Raw genomic sequence first — 16,671 nt, 5'->3', positions numbered from 1 at the left:
GTGTACTGGTTGCTTACTTTCCTTGCGGAGATTAATAGCCTGTTTGGCCAAGCTTCTCCAAAGCCAAAAGCACTTTTCAAAAAATGTGCTTTTTTTCAAAGTTGTAGTGTTTGGCCAAGCTTTTAGAAGAAAAAAAAGTGCTTTTGAGTAGAAGCAGAAGCAGTTTTAGAGAAGCAAAAAAAAGTAGCTTCTCTTCAAAAGCACTTTTTTGAAAATCACTTTTGAGAAAAATACACATAGAAGCACTTTTTAAAAGCTTGGCCAAATACTAAATGTTGCTCAGAAGTGCTTTTCAAGTTGATTAGCCAAACACAAGCTGCTTCTCAGCAAAAGTACTTTTGAGAAAAGCACTTTTGAGAAAAAGTACTTCTCAAAATAAGCTGATTTTTGCAGCTTGGCCAAACAGGCTATAAATTACCATGTACCGACTCTAATCTTTTGAACAATCAGGACTTAGAAACAGAATTCAGATGAAATTTCAATTTAACACATCCAATGGAAGTTAGATGCTAGTGACTTTATATAGTAATTCACAGACCAGAAGGAAAAAAGATTCCTTGATTGCAGGATGCGATGCTTCTAGATTTAAACTGAGCAGTTTAATTTAGCCCACTATTGGCTTTAAAAAATGGTAATTGCTAAAGATTGCCGAAGATAATTTGGTGTGCTAGTATTTATTAGCTTCAGCATTGCCAGAGACAATTTTCTTGACTTTTGTTTTTAATTATCTAGACTAGATAAGCATCCACAATGTCGAGTTTTTCTTTCTCAGGTATACCGAGAAAAAAATTTGACATGTGGAATAGTTCTCTCAATATAAATTCATACCTCTATTTAGATTTTGACTTCAGTTAATCTTGGTTTGTAACAGCCATTTCTGTTTAATTTGAATTATTTATGGATTAGTCGACAAGTGTGTGAAACATACACTGGTTGCTTTACAAGAGTTAACATATGTTCTGTTTTTTCTCTCATCTAGTTTTGTTGAGATTGGTTTTTTTCTCTCATCTAGTTGTGTTGCCTATTTTTAGTCATTATCATTCTTGATCCGAAAGCTAAGTTGTCCTTGTTTATTCTTTTATTTTGTAATATTCTGAAGCAAACAGGCAGAACATATGAGGTTCCAAAGCTTCAGTTACCGGTAATCAACATCCCTTCAGTCAAAGTGGTTTACGAGGATCATCGTACCTATGCATCCCAAGCAGCTGTAAGCTAATTAGAACTTTTTCAATCTTTTAGTTTTTTCTATTTGTTTGTCGTTTCCTTTTCTTTCCGTTCTTTTGTTTTCTGGAATTTGTTAAATGCCCAAGGCCTTTTGACTTGTTATTCTGTTCTGGAATCCATGCCCAAGGCCTTTTGACTTGTTACTCTGTCCTTCATCAGGTTTAAGTCAGCGAGTGATGTAAATTTTTGCCGCTACTTAATCATGCATGCCTAGCCTTCCTATTCAATGGTCTCTTTCATTACTGTTGCCTTTTGTCTGCCCTTGATTATGTGTTTACCCTTAGTTTCCAGCCATTGATCCACTGTGTTCTTCCTCATATTCTTGCATTCATGTTACTGTCAGAGAATACAACAACAACTACAACTAACCTAGTGGGATCGCACAAGTGGGGTCTGGGGAGGGTAACATGTACGCAGAGCCGCAGACCTTACCCCTACTCTGGGAAGGTAGAGAGTTTCCGAAAGACCCTCGGCTCGAGAGGAAGGATAGAAACAAGCAAATATCAACAACAAGGCCAGGAAAATGATACCAACAATGTATGAACCAGACAAAATAGATGGAAGAAAGCAATAGCAATAGCAATAGCAACAAGCAGTAACAACGACAAGGTACTAGAAAACCGAAGCAGGAGATATTACGAAAGCAACCCTAATACTAGCACTCTAAGAACAACGACAAGGTACTAGTAGACTAGCCCTAATAAACCCGGAACGGACCAGAGAAACACACTACGACCTAATACCCTTCTACCGTAATCCTCGACCTCCATACCCTCTTATCAAGGGTCATGTCCTTGGTAAGTTGAAGTCGCGCCATGTCCTGCCTGATCACCTTTCCCCAATACTTCTTAGGCAGCCCTCTACCTCTTCTAATACCCGCCAGAGCCAAACATTCACACCTCCTCACTGGGGCATCTAAGCTTCTCCTTCTCACATGCCCGAACCATCTAAGCCTCACTTCTCGCATCTTATCCTCCATTGGGGCCACACCTACCTTCTCCCGAATATTCTCATTCCTAATCCTATCCAACCTAGTGTGCCCGCACATCTATCGCAACATCCTCATCTCAGCTACGTTCATCTTCTGGATATGGGAGCTCTTGACTGGCCAGCACTCTGCCCTGTACAACATAATCGGTCTAACCATCGCCTTGTAGAATTGACCTTTAAGTTTTGGTGCTACATTCTCATCACACAGGACGTCGGATGCTAACCTCCATTTCATTCACCCCGCCCCTATACGGTGTGTGACATCCTCGTCAATTTCCAGTTCCCTTGGATAATTGACCCAAGATACTTGAAACTACCTCTTTTGGGGATGACTTGCGAGTCAAGCCTTACGTCTATATCCTCTCCCCCCGTCACGACACTGAACTTGCACTCGAAACCTTTACTCTCTAAGGTTTGTCTCCAAACCTGTAACTTCTCGTTCACACCGCCTCACGTGTCATCAATCCGTACTATATCGTCAGCGAATAACATACACCATGACACCTCTCCTTGAATATGACGTGTCAGTGCATCCATCGCCAAAACAAATAAGAACGGGCTGAGCGCAGATCCTTGGTGTAACCTCCCACTGTCCTCACCCGAGTCTTAGCTCTATCATACATGTCCTTAATCACTCTAATGTATGCTACAGGAACACCATTAGCCTCCAAGCATCTCCAAAGGACCTCCCCGGGACCTTGTCGTACACTTTCTCTAGGTCAATAAACACCATATGCAAATTCTTTTTCCTATCCCTGTACTGTTCCACTAACCTCCTAACAAGATGGATGGCTTCTGTAGTTGAACGTCCCGCCATGAAACCGAACTGGTTCTCGGAAATAAACACAGTCCTCCTAACCCTCGCTTCCACCACCCTCTCCCAAACTTTCATAGTATGACTAAGCAACTTGATACCCCTATAGTTGTTATAATTTTGGATATCACCTTTGTTCTTGTACAACGGGATCATCGTACTCCACCTCCACTCCTCGGGCATCTTTTTCGTCCTAAAAATAATGTTGAATAGCCCAGTCAGCCACTCCAAGACAACCCTACCCGCATACCTCCAGAATTCAATCGGAATCTCATCTGGTCCGGTCGCTCTTGTCCTGCTCATCTTATGCACAACCCCCGCGACCTCCTTCAAACTAAAGCGCCTACAATACCTAAAATCACGATGACTCTCGGAGTGCTTCAAATCGCCCAGCACAATGTTCCTATCCCCCTCTTCATTCAAGAGTTCATGGAAGTAAGTCTGCCACCTTCGCTTGATCTGTGCCTCTTCCATTAAAACTCTGCCTTCCTTGTCTTTGATGCACCTCACTTGGTCCAGATCACGAGCCTTCCTTTCTCTCACCTTGGCCAGCCGAAACAACTTTTTGTCCCTGCCTTTGTCCCTCAGTTCTTCATACAAACGAGCAAACGCTGCAGTCTTAGCCTCCGTGACCGCTAGCTTCGCCTCCTTCTTTGTCTTCTTATACCCTTCTTTGTTGGTCATCTTCTCCTCCTCGTCCGTGCTCTCTACAAGCTTCAAATATGCCGCTTTCTTAGCTTCTACTTTCCTTTGGACTTCCTCATTCCACCACCAGTCCCCTTTGTGGCTGCCGGCGTAACCTTTAGAGACCCCTAACACCTCTCTCGCGCCTCCCTAATGCAGTTCGCCGTCCACGTCCACATACCACTCACGTCCCCACTACTCCTCCAAGCACTTACAACCAACATATTCTCTTGCAACTCTTGAGCCTTATCCTTAGTCAAGACTCACCACTTGATCTTCGAACGACCCCACCCAACCCTCTTCTTCCTCATCATCACGATGTCCAAGTCCGTCACCAAAATCCTATGCTGGGTCGCGAGGTTCTCACTCGGGATAACCTTGCAGTCAGTGCACAGACCTTTATCATACCTCCTAAGAAGGAGATAATTGATTTGGGTCTTGGCCCCCGTACTCTGGAAGGTAACCAAGTGCTCATCCCTCTTCTGAAAGCTCGAGTTCACTATCACCAAATCAAACGCCTTCTACTGTTAGGGAATACACTGAAAACATTTTTGCAAGTCTGGGCTAACGTTGCAGAGTCTCGTTAATGTAATAAACTGTAACATTTTAATCTTGAAATCCTCTACCTAATTCTATATCTGCCCAGAGTTCATTAATTGTTTCTTCTGATGGTCACAGTTACTGTCCTGATTTTTGTCACAAATCCTCTCCAAAAATTGTGCGCATGAATGATTTCATGTTTTAACTTGATGAGTTGGCAAACTTGTGATTTGTCTTTGCATTCGACTTGCCTGTAACACTCTATAATAGAATTTGTTGACGATCTGCATCAGCTAATGTTCTTTTCCACTTTTTCAATTTGAAAAACATAAAAAATATATTATTCATAGTATTATCCAAGATATGAAACGATCAAGCATCTAGTTACTGAGGTAAGTTCGTAAAACAACATTTATTCTAAACCTGCTGTTGCTAATCGATAATAACATCTAAGACGTATGAGCCCAAAACATTATGTATCCTGGGAATATATTCTAATTTGGTTTAGGACATTCCTGTTGCTTACAATTGTTAAAGAAAATAAAATGTTTTGCACCATGAAATATCTTTGTTTTCTAGTAATGCGTGTCCCAGTATCCTCATTGGACGTGTTACTTTGTGTTCTTCGCTGCTTCTGGTTCAACGTATTCTTCGTGAAGATTGGGGAATCATTCCTCATCTCTTTGATAGTGACCGTTTTGTATGATCAACATTCTGGGTTTCCTCTCTTTGCCTTTTGCTGTTGGTTATTACTTCGCGGGTGTGCTTTTTCCGCTGTATAATTTCTCAGTTAATTACTGTAAATCTTCTAGCCTTCAAAGTTGCCCAATTAACAACTCCAGATGTGCATCTCATGAATGTCGTTAAAAAACCCTGCTTCTGAATCAACTATTCCACCTCGTAATGCTCAACACCATATTTTCAAATCCTTGACTCAATTACACACTTCTCTGGTCTTCACTTTTTTTATTTGTCTTTCTTGTTCAGTATTTTTATCTTTTCAACTCCACCCAGACTATTGTCTGTTACTGGTGTATGTATATAGGGTTAATTGAAGTCAATGAACAAAATCGAAGTTATTGGACTTAATTATGTAATTGCTTATATGTATTTATATATAATTTTAGTTCTTTAAAATTTCTGATACCATCTTTGTTGTTCTTCCTCCGTTTATTTTGGGGGAACTTCAGATTCATGTAAAAGAAAGTCTGTGGCGATCGTTAGAGGAAGACATGATTCCAACATTGTCAAGTAAGAGTAATTGGCTGGAACTGCAATCTAAAATTTTGCCAAAGAAGTTTAAAGAATCAAATATTTGTGTAGCTGGAGGTGAGTGAGATCCTATTTCACTGTTGATAAATTTGAATGTCTTACTCCTGTCTTTTGCTGATGAGCTTTTGTTATTAACCCATGGTTGAGTTTGTTGTGTCATTAAAAGATAGGCTGCAAAATGCATCTAAAAGGCATAATTTCGTCAAATTGTCTGGAATTTATAGATGGGATCAAAATTGAACAGGAATTTCCAGATCAATTCTAATATACCCTGAATTCCTTGACTGACTTATGATCTGTCTGATTTTTTTTATTTATGGAATTTTCTTGTAAGGATGATAAAAAAAACATGTACAGAAGAAGAACAAGGAGGTGGAGGATTAGCAATAGGTATTCCATATGAATTAATTTGTTTATTGGAGGGTAGAACTCGTAGTTACCATAATAGTAAGTTCAAGACAAGTCGGGGTGATTAGCAATGGCCTCAAATTAACGAATTTGATTTTCTCCAAGCAATACATACATTGGTTTTTTGCTTTTCTGCATTACCTTCTTGTTAATTTCCTAATTATCTGAGTTATTCTTGCTTCATTTTTGCAGAGGCGATTGGGTTAGCCATTGAATTCAAAAATCCACTCCAAATACCTGTTTCAGTATCTGGTGTTACCCTAATTTGTGAACATTCTCCAGCAGTATCTGAACCTAGTAAGTAGAATAGGCAGTTTAATGCCATCTTCTTTCTACTTGTCGAAAAAGAAAAATGCTATCTTCTTTCTACAACTCCATGCCTGCCCCAAAATTCTCACCCTTTTCTTTTGAGAGTCAATTTATTGAACTTTGACCACAATCTTAACAGCTTTATATTTCAAAAAGAAATAATTTTCCCCTGTAATAATTGTCATGTAGCTTTCAGATATCCAAATATTTTGTGCAATTTTTTTGTAGCAATGGTCAAATTTTCCTTCAAAAAGCATAAATTTAAGAGTTTTTGGTTGAAGAAATAACTTATTTTCATTCCCTTCCACCCGACAATAAAATTAATAAGCTTTTTCAGTTTGTTCCTTCACAAATATCGTCTCCCTTAATTCGACTATTGCAATATCCCCAATTACAGTAAGTTCTATTGTGAATGATGTAGATGCGAATAATTCAATTGGTGATCAAAATGGTGAGACATCTAACAAGTCAGCCACTAGTGGGTAAGTGTATAAAAACTTCCAGAGTTCGACTTTCCAGCTCGATTGTGTATTTTAAGATGAAAATTTTATCCCCTTTACACATGCTTATCATGCTGCTCATGTTGTTTGATCCTTCAGGAATTTTACTTCTGATACATCTTTATTTACATTATCTGAGGCTGACGTTGCCTTAGGAGATGGTGAAACAGTACTGGTGAGTTTTTGACAAGTAATTGAACATGTCTATCGGGCTGCTTGTAGATTTCATTTTTTCTTTTTCTTGTCCTCCCCGTTCTACTTGGGAGGGGTGCTTAAGCTGTTATTGGTAAAGATGGCATAATCTTTTTTTCTAGTGTAGTAACATAGGCGTAATAAACATCCACCGTCTAGCAACAAAGATTATTTATGAAAGACTGGAGCTTGTAAATTTGGGGCCTCAGCAAAATTCAAGTAGATGGAAGGAAGTGCTACATCTTCACTTTTATATCCTTTCCTCCACTGTTGAAGCTCTCCATTACCTTTTACATGGCTAATCAGTTAAATTGTCCAAAGCTTGGAGGTCCGAGGATTATGATTTCAGATTCAAATAGCACAAACTACTTTTCTATCTGATTTTTCAATTAAATTAGGGTTCACTATTGTGTTTTCTACTAACAAAACTTATCCCATCAATCTTTTTGCTTAAATCATGAACTAGACTTGCCCTTTGCCTTGCTCTCTGTTGTTTGCTGGTCAAACAGACAAAGCATTAGCTGCACGCGGAGTACTTCCTTTTCATTCTTACATTAAACTACCAGTTCTATTTGCGTATTTTTAATGGTAAGGAAATAGTAATTTGCTGTATGTTGATTGCCTCTTTCCTAAATCTCTCTCTCTGTGTGTGTGTGTGTGTGTGTGTGTGTGTGTAGTACTTCTATATATCTAGTTTTATGATGCTGTAAGAACTGAGGATTTAGGTTTTTCTTTGTAGATATTGGTTTAATCAGAATGCGAGTAACATTGAAAAAACTAGCCATTTTGTCCATGACTTGTCTGAAAGAATTCGAGTATTCAACTCAAAACCTTAAGGCAATAAGTGGAGTAACCCAAGGTCTTTATATACTCCCTCCAGCACGTGTAACTTCATTTCGGGGTTCACACATAAACTTCGATGCGGACTTACATAAGTGAGAATGGACTAACCAAAAGTTTGTATCGGCCAAAAGTTGGCTATGATGCCATGCAATAGAATTTGAGCATCCAACTCAAAACCTTTAGGCACAGGAGGAAGTATCCCAAGACCCTTATAGATCTCTTTGGAAGCCCTTAAACAATCAATTTCGTACAACTATATAACTCGACACACTAAGGTGTTTTATGGAAAATTATAGGTCTAGCATGGTTTATTCCTTTTATGTTGAGGTTGCACCTGTTATGCTTAGCAGGATGCCTGTAGTTTCTTTGGTGGCCATTGCTCCTTCTTTGTTGGGAGGAAAGATCTGTACCTTCTTTTGCAAGTGAGTTGATGACTTTGACGTTCATTTTCTAGTAATGAGATTGTCCGTCTTGGGACACTTCAATGAAGAAACCATAGCAGAGGAGTTGTTGGATTTTCTGGAGGCATTAAAGGGAGGGAAAAGATAGAAACGTGTAAGAGAGCGGGGAAAGAAGGGCACAAATTTGAGATAGAGTTGGGGAAGCCGGAGACTTATGCTATGTTTGCTCAACTGCTGGGAACTGAAGTCAATGAGAAAATGGGAGCGGTGGTTTCACTGTTATAATTAGTTCTCTCTTTGAAGATACTTATTATGGGCTGACCCAAAGCCTTTGACCAGAGTCTTTTAAATTTCAAAATCATTGTTAATTATGCAGTTAAATGTATAACATCATGTTTCTTTGCTAATATTTCCCAAAAAAAAAAAAAGATATATCACCAGTGAGTACATGTAGCATTACACTAGATTTCTGTACACTCGAAGCGTTTGGAACAAAAACAGAATAGCTAACTCTAGTGCCCGCGATGAAGAATTGGGGCTCACTGATGCTAGAAGCACTAGCTTCTACTTGTTCATCTATGGGTCTAAATCTGTGTCTGTAAAACACGAAAGTGAAGAGTAAGTCTACTGACCCAATGAGCAAGTTGATAAATGATCACTATAGTCAGACTCAATAGAATTTGATCAATCCTATTTTCTGTCGTTAAGGTCGAAAACTGAACCAATAATCATCCTTGTCTGTTGGGACAAGAATTTAAACATGCTTGTACTAGTACTTCTGAAAAAGGCATTCACAATCCGTAATGAAAGTAAATTTGTTCCCCGTTACTCATTTCTGAATCTAAAACAAATATCATGTTCATATTTTGATGGATAATCACATCTCAAGAGTCAGAAATCATGAGCATCAGGGATTCTATTTCAGCAGTCCAATCCCAACCCGATTGGCTAGGTATCCATGCTATGTACTTTCTCATCCGGATCCGATAGGCTAGGTATCCATGTTACATACTGAATACAACAATAGTTATTTTTGTTTAAATAGTATTGTTATATGCTTATATTGCACAAATGAGGTAGAAAATAATTAACATATAAAATACAAAAGGTTACCTATCAAAGGAAGGTTTTTGAATTATGGAAAGAATGGACTTTGGAGCAAAGCACATACTAACGTGCATGCTTGAATGAGAGATGCAATATAAGTCAGGAATGTGGTGCTTTAGCTATTAAGATTTTCAAATGGCGGTGGTGGTAGGTTTCTAGAATGTTTAGGAGTTGAGTCTTGGATGCTTAATCATTAAGTAGTCAAGTAAATCATTATTCTAGAAACCTCATTTTTTCCTAGTAAGACCAATTAGAAAATATTTCTGTCATTATTATATATATATTAATTTTTACATTTTGAAGGTGAGTACTTTGTTAGTTAATTCTTATATGCCACTTCCTCTTGGTACTGGTTGAAGAAGGTAAAACATCTAGGAATATTTTATGTCAATTTCTTATGGTAAATCTAGTCTCAAAAGAGCATGTTTATTATACCACTCTATTCCAAGTAAGGATAAACAACAACTATGCCATAATACCGAGCAAGTTGGGGAGAAAACGTAATATAATTTTCTTGTAAGAAAACAATTACACTTCAGTCCCAATAGTAGATATCACCTATATGGATCTTTTCTTTCATTGTGTCCTATCTTTAGCCAAGTTTGTATTGATTCTAAGAATTTGTAGGTCTTTTGAGACAATTTTCCTTTCATGTGATTTTTGATTTACCTCATTCCATTTTAACACCTTCACTCACTATAATTTCACACCTACGTATCGGTGTATCTGGGTTGACCTAGGACATGACTAAACCATCTCAAGCAACCTACTCTCATTTTTATCCTTAATGTGTGCTACTTGTATCTCTTAGCGGATGTGGTCATTTTTAATAGTATGTAATCTTGTATGGATGCACATCTATCTTAGCATCCGCATCTCTGCAATACTCATCTTGTGGATATGTTGGTCATTGGTGGCCATATGCTCACTACCATATAATATTGCCGATCTTATAGCTATTCTGTAGAATTTACCATTCACTACAATAGGCTCTATCACAAAACACCCTTTCAATCCAGTTTAATTTAGGGGTGGCAAATGGGCTGTTTGGGCTGTATTTGGGCTGGTCAAGATGGGCTAACTCATTAGATGGGTCATTGCCCAACCCTCCTCAAAGTTCACTTGGGTTAAGATGGGCTGGGTTAAGATGGGCTAAACAATGGGTTGTAGCCCAACCCGCCCAAATTGATACAAGTCTTTGCAATATTTTCAACTCTTAAACAAGCATATATAAAATATTCTCACAAATATATAATGATTTTTATTTTCATTTTTCGTAAATATCATTTTGGAATGGTTTATGATGTTGAAATTTTTTCTTTTTTTCCTGTTGCTTCTTGTCTTATGTTTTGGAATAAATGCCAATTCATACCTAATGATTTCTTTCCTCAATTTAGATTTAGAACTTTATTGTTCTTTATCTTATTATCCAACAAAGATCAGAATAAGTACTTTCTTTTCATGACGTGGAAAAAATATTTTCTTTTTCACAAAATGAGTACTTTCTTTTCATGTTATAGAAAAAGTATTTTATTTTATTTCAACAAAAAGAGTACTTTCATTTCATGTTGTAGAAAAAGTATTTTCTTTCATTTCAATAAAATGAGTACTTTCTTAAAAAATATTGGGAGAGGGGAGGGGAAGGGGGATTCTTGAATGGGGATTTGGGTGGAGGGGGGTTGAGGAGAGTAGCATAGAAAATTATTTTCCTAAAAACTATTTTCTACTCTCTGACCAAACACTAGAAAATATTTTACGGAAAAAGTTTTCCACTCACCAACCAAATATGAGAAAATAAGTGATGAAATCACTCATTTTCTAGGAAAATATTTTTCAGGAAAATATTTTTTAAGGAAAACATTTTCCTTCATCCCCAACACATCCTTCGAAGCTTTAAAGGCAATTGCTATTCATGGGTCAGTTTGGGCTGAAATCATGGGCTGATTTGGGCTATTGAAAATAAATGGGTTTAGTTGGGTTGTGTCCAAACTTAACCCATCACTAAAGTAGCTCATGCCCAACCCATTAAAACCTGGGTGGGTTGGGCGAGTCAAATAGGTTTGGGCTACTTTTGCCACCCCTAGTTTAATTCTATGAGTAACATATCCATCTATCATTTCATTCTCTTGAAATAATGAGTCTAGATATCTAAATTGTTTGCTTTTTGACACCCCAATCCTGTCTAGTTTCACCTCAACTTTGCTCTTCTCCTACTAGCTAAAATTGCAATGGATGTATTTTGTCTTACCTCTACTTATCCTAAATTTCTTACTCTCTAAAGTGCTTCTCTATAGTTCAAGCCTTTAGTTGACACCCTAGTTTGTTTCGTCAATTAACACTATATCGTCAGCAAATAGCATACACTATGAGACCTCATCTTGTATGATAACTAGGGTAAACAAGGGGCTCATTGCTGATCCCTGGTATGGACCCACTGTTACCAGAAACTCCTCTGTGTATCTCCAACTGTTCTCACGCTAGTGACAACTCCTTCATGCATGTCCTTTATGGCATTTGTATACATAAAACATGCTCAGGATAGGGTTATTACAGAAGTACTATGTAGGAATAGATTATTTCTTGGAGATGACTGTGCGATATCTAGGTTTATGGATAGGGGGATAACATTTCTTTGATTGAAGTATCACTGTTTGTTTCTTGATAGCGGTGATGTCCGGATTAGGTTATGCGCATTTTGTCTAATCCAGGGTTAACTTGTTACCTCCCCCCAGTTCGGGTATCAGGAAACGCTGGCCGCCAAGATATATGCAAATGGGAGAAAATCACCTGGTGTTTGCTGGGATTTGAACTCTGGTCTCAAGAGCCTTTATTACCACTTCATTGATCACTAGGCCGCACCCTTGGGTGCAGTTCTGTGTTGCTGTTCCAGCATCTTATACGCATTTCTTGCTTTCAGTATCAGCATGAGTCTGATGTGCCGTGGTTATAGTTCACGTCTGTCATGTTAATTATCATAATTCTGTTTCAACTTTCAGGTACAGCTAACAGTTACTCCAAGAGCAGAAGGTACTCTAAGGATAGTCGGTATAAGATGGAAGCTGTCAGGCTCCGTGGCAGGATTTTGTACTTTTGATTCCGACTTAGTCAGAAAGAAAGTTGTGAAAGGAAACAGGAAATCTAAACGATCTACAATCGATAACCTGAAGTTCTTAGTAATAAAGGTGATTTCTTCCTTCCAAGTCTATGCATTTATTACATGTGATGCAGCCAGTTTAATATCTTTTAGCATTTATTTTTAACTTGGATGGCCACATTTACATTTCTATATGACTTGACCATATGCAGAGTCTACCGAAGCTTGAGGGCGTCATTCATCACCTCCCCGAAACAGTTTTTGTTGGGGATTTGCGGTGTATTACTCTGGAGTTGAAAAATCCATCTAAAATTCCAGTTAAAGTATGGTTCTTCTTTTGCAGCATGTAAAGCATTTCCTCATGTCTGAACGTCAGAGAGAGAAACATGCCTAGGTTTTGTTTTCCCCTAAATGTGATCAACTAATAAAGATGTAGAATGCACTTCAATAGAGATTGGCTTATCTTAGCTGATCTTAGCAGCGCAATTGTTGCTGTTGCATTGGCTGAAAATGGGTCGTGATTCAAAAGGCAGTTTTCATACCTTCCCTAATATTTGGGCAAAGAAAGCTCGTTAGGCAGGACTCCGCAGAAGCAGAGGCCTATATTAAATTTGGGAGAGGTGCATTGCCTTGCTGTTATATCTTGGAGGATATTCTATGCGAAACAGTAATTCTCAAATACAGAATCACTGTAACTATAACTAAGGCTGGCAATGAAGTTTGGAAATGTAAGGGGAGGTTCTCTTGTTCATAGAGACTCAGCATTTACAGCTAAAGAAGTAGGAAACTGAAGAGCAACTCTTGGGAAAAAAATTTCCTTCGATGCCATCACCTTCATATAAAATATAACTATATATTTTCTAAGCCAAGTAGCAGAGTTACCAGCTAATCTACCAAACTGCATATCTTCAATTGCTATTGTGACCACCTAATATATTTCTGGGTTAAGCATCTGATATGTCTTAATAAGAATCTGCCCTACTACAAGCGAATAGGTTACAGGTCTGATTCACCAAATTAACGTATAGTCACCGACATCAATGTTTTTAGATACATATAAATTAAGCCACATGTGTATTCTAAATGTATACATGCATTTTATTGCATGAAGATGAACTAGCATTTATGGTTGTTAAACTAGCAATATCAATTTGGAGCGTCATATTGGATTGAAGTTAGAAAAATTTCTAGTTCTAATGATGATAGCTGTAATGTCCTGGCAGAAGTTAAAGATGAAGGTCAGTCCACCAAGATTTCTCCAAATTGGACACAAGAAAGATTTGGAAGTTCAGTTTCCTGCTTGCTTGGAAAGGAAAAGTTCAAGACAAAGTTCTTTGAGGTCAAAGACTGATAAAGTAACAGATGACATTTTTCTGTTTCCTGAGGTGAGTGCGGGCTAAAGATGTCAGCCATCTACATTTTAAGCTGGGATCAGATCCCTATATTTTATGCCTTTTATTTTGTTTTCTAGGACACAGCAATTGCGGATGGAGCTCCAATCTCATGGCCTCTCTGGCTTAGGGCTGCAGCTCCCGGAAAGATATCCTTACATTTAGCAGTATACTACGAGATGGGAGACATATCAAGTGTTATGACATATCGTACCTTACGCTTGCACTTCAATATAGAGGTTGATACCTGTTATTTGCTAGATATTGATTGTGTAGATTTGTTACTAATGTTGCCAGTTGAGACTAGTATCACAATCTGAGCAAGTATTATTAGATTTACAGTTTTTTTTTCGTCTTCTCAGCTGGTGTGTGTATTGTTCTGAAGTATGAGATGCTTTTCCAAAATTCTCTTACAAGTATTTGGAGTATTTTCCTTGCTGTGAAGTATCTTATATATCATTTGATAGGTACTACCATCTTTGGATGTTTCTTTCCAAATCAGTCCTCGTCCATCTAGACTGCGGGAGTTCCTTGTCCGAATGGATATTGTCAATAGGTCTAGCTCAAAAGGCTTTCAGGTTCACCAATTGTCATCTGTTGGAAATGAATGGGAGATATCATTGCTCGAACCAACCAAGGTCCTCCCTTCAGATTCTCTACTTGCTGGTCAAGCAATTTCATGGTTTTTCAAGCTCAAGGTTAGAAATGGAGCGTTTCCTTGGTTTGTTTACTAATTTGACGCAGTCCTACTTCAGCTTCCCAGATATATCCCCTATCTGATATTGGGATTCATTTTTATTTTTATTTTTTACCTATCAAATAGTTGCTTTTGCTTTATATAATGGAATTCATTTTTGCTAACAGAATTGTAGATTGGTAACTGATGAAGACTGTGTTTCTTCTCTTCGCCCTCTGGAGAAGGCAGACGTCAACTTGCTCCGCGGCAGTGAAATGCTTTTTGATCTATACAGCTCTCCCTTGTCAGAATTTCACCATTATGAAAGAGTACATCAGAGAATGTTGGATCAGGTTCATTCATTATTTTGCTGTGTTCCTCAGTAATTAGGGAAGTATTTAAATTGTCATCAATACCGATTAAGAGTAAATTATTTTCATCATCTTTCCTTGCCCTTCGCTGTGGAATATATTCCTGGTTCTACAGTAGGGAAGTCCTGTAATTCCTCAAAGGATTATTAATTGTGTGGTTCTAGGGCTTGTAGTGGTAGTTGAACTATAAACAGCTGCTAGAGTACTAAATGGACAGTTGGAACTTGGAATGATTGATACTTCTGATTGCTCCGTGGTTCAGAGAAATAAATTTGTCCTACTATTATATTTCTGAGTTCACTTGGCTTTTATATTTATGACCGGGAAATGGATGTATAGTCCCTTACTATGCCTTAACGCTGTACTTAAACATTTCTTTTTATTTGAATTGATCAGGAGCATGAAGACACAGTAGACTTTATATTGGTATCCAGATCACAAAGTGAGGAGAATAAATGTGCAAATATTTTCTCACATCACAGTTGTCACTGCAGGCAAGTGTTCTGAGATGAAATGATAAATATGTGTGCGCATACATGTATCTCACTTTTTATGGATATGATCTTGTTTTTTCGTCTTACAGTGTCAGGACCAGTAGCCGGATATGGTGGACAATGGATGGCCCCCGAACTGTGAAACATGACTTTAAGGAACCTTTCTGTGCGATAACACTAAGAATGGTTGTCCATAATTCCTCTGATGTTGTTGTGTCCATTCGCTGTAATCCCTCTGATTCTGCAGTATCAGGCAATGCATCTGCAGCTCCTGGAAATGAAGTAGGCTGGCACGATTTGTCACTGTCGAATGACATCAAAATCACATCCGATGTCCTGGGAGCTCGAGTCGTGAAGCCAACGTCGTCTGACACAGTTCCACCGTTCATTTGGTCAGCTTCAAGCTCTACTCATTTTGCACTCGAGCCGTTATCTTCTAGGGAAATTCCTATTGAAATTTGCGTGTTCTCACCCGGCACATTTGATCTATCAAACTATTCGTTGCACTGGAGTTTTTCATCCCCGAGTTATCAAGGGGACAATGGAGACAAATTGAGAGCTTTGTCGGGAACATGTCAGGGCCATCCATTCTACATAACAGTGCTTTAACAAGATTGAGAGCTCGGCTTATAGTGTATTTGAGAAGAGGCAATCAGCCTGTAGTGATTTTGTAAGTTGTAAATTGTGACGTTCTTGTATTTACACAGAAATAGAGACGTCAGTATGGAACAAAATAAAACAAAATTTTGACTGATAGCAGTAGGATACAAATCTAATTTGTTTCAGCCTCTTGGAACCAAATACGGTACCAGCTTGTAATCCACCCATTTTGTGGTTTAAGAACTTGGAAGATGAAAATTTAGGTTCTTCTTCTTTGGAAGATGGAAAATTTAGTTTCTTGACACTTACATACTGTTATTTGTAACTAAGTTTTCATATTTATACTTTGTACAAATTATTAGTATAACTTTTCGCCATGACTGAGGTTCATCTCTGTTCAATTTTTTAGTCAACATACGTGGTTGCTTACTAATATAAAAGGGTTTATATAATTGCTTAAATAAACATGCGTTATCTATGTAAATGTATCAGCGATGTGTAAATTTATCATATGGTCATTGATACACTAAACTTGTTTCAAGTCAAATTACACTCCTTTGCGTAATTCGCTTCTACAATTAATTAAAACCAACACATGTTCTTCATCTATTGAATAAAGATCGCGAAATAGGCTAAAACATTTATGTGGTTTAAATATAAAACCTATACAAATTTAGAAGATGTCGTACGGTCCTTTAGAAACTAGCAAGGACACTTGAGAAGTTGCAGACAAGTTTGAGAAAACTTTCTAGAATAGAAGT

At 38.0% G+C, this 16,671-nt stretch overlaps 1 protein-coding gene across 3 annotated transcripts in view; it reads left to right on the top strand.

The window, feature by feature from the left end:
* The window catches only part of LOC107781699 (uncharacterized), a 39,563-nt gene extending 23,345 nt beyond the window's left edge, over window positions 1-16,218 (top strand). For 2 of the 3 annotated variants that reach the window (XM_075239845.1, XM_075239847.1), the window contains exons 16-28: window positions 1,100-1,207; window positions 5,443-5,581; window positions 6,125-6,229; window positions 6,663-6,723; window positions 6,841-6,916; window positions 12,281-12,466; window positions 12,591-12,701; window positions 13,602-13,763; window positions 13,850-14,008; window positions 14,237-14,467; window positions 14,634-14,798; window positions 15,213-15,310; window positions 15,400-16,218. In XM_075239845.1, coding sequence (XP_075095946.1) covers window positions 1,100-1,207; window positions 5,443-5,581; window positions 6,125-6,229; window positions 6,663-6,723; window positions 6,841-6,916; window positions 12,281-12,466; window positions 12,591-12,701; window positions 13,602-13,763; window positions 13,850-14,008; window positions 14,237-14,467; window positions 14,634-14,798; window positions 15,213-15,310; window positions 15,400-15,919 — 2,121 coding nt within the window. In that variant the 3' untranslated portion in view covers window positions 15,920-16,218. The remainder of the gene's footprint in view (window positions 1-1,099; window positions 1,208-5,442; window positions 5,582-6,124; window positions 6,230-6,662; window positions 6,724-6,840; window positions 6,917-12,280; window positions 12,467-12,590; window positions 12,702-13,601; window positions 13,764-13,849; window positions 14,009-14,236; window positions 14,468-14,633; window positions 14,799-15,212; window positions 15,311-15,399) is intronic. The other variant, XM_075239846.1, reaches the window with a different exon arrangement.
* The last annotated feature ends 453 nt before the right edge of the window (window positions 16,219-16,671 follow it).

Source organism: Nicotiana tabacum, chromosome 19 (genome assembly GCF_000715075.1).
Source record: "Nicotiana tabacum cultivar K326 chromosome 19, ASM71507v2, whole genome shotgun sequence".
NCBI classification, from domain to species: Eukaryota; Viridiplantae; Streptophyta; class Magnoliopsida; order Solanales; family Solanaceae; genus Nicotiana; species Nicotiana tabacum.
This window is presented reverse-complemented; position numbering and strand designations above follow the sequence as displayed.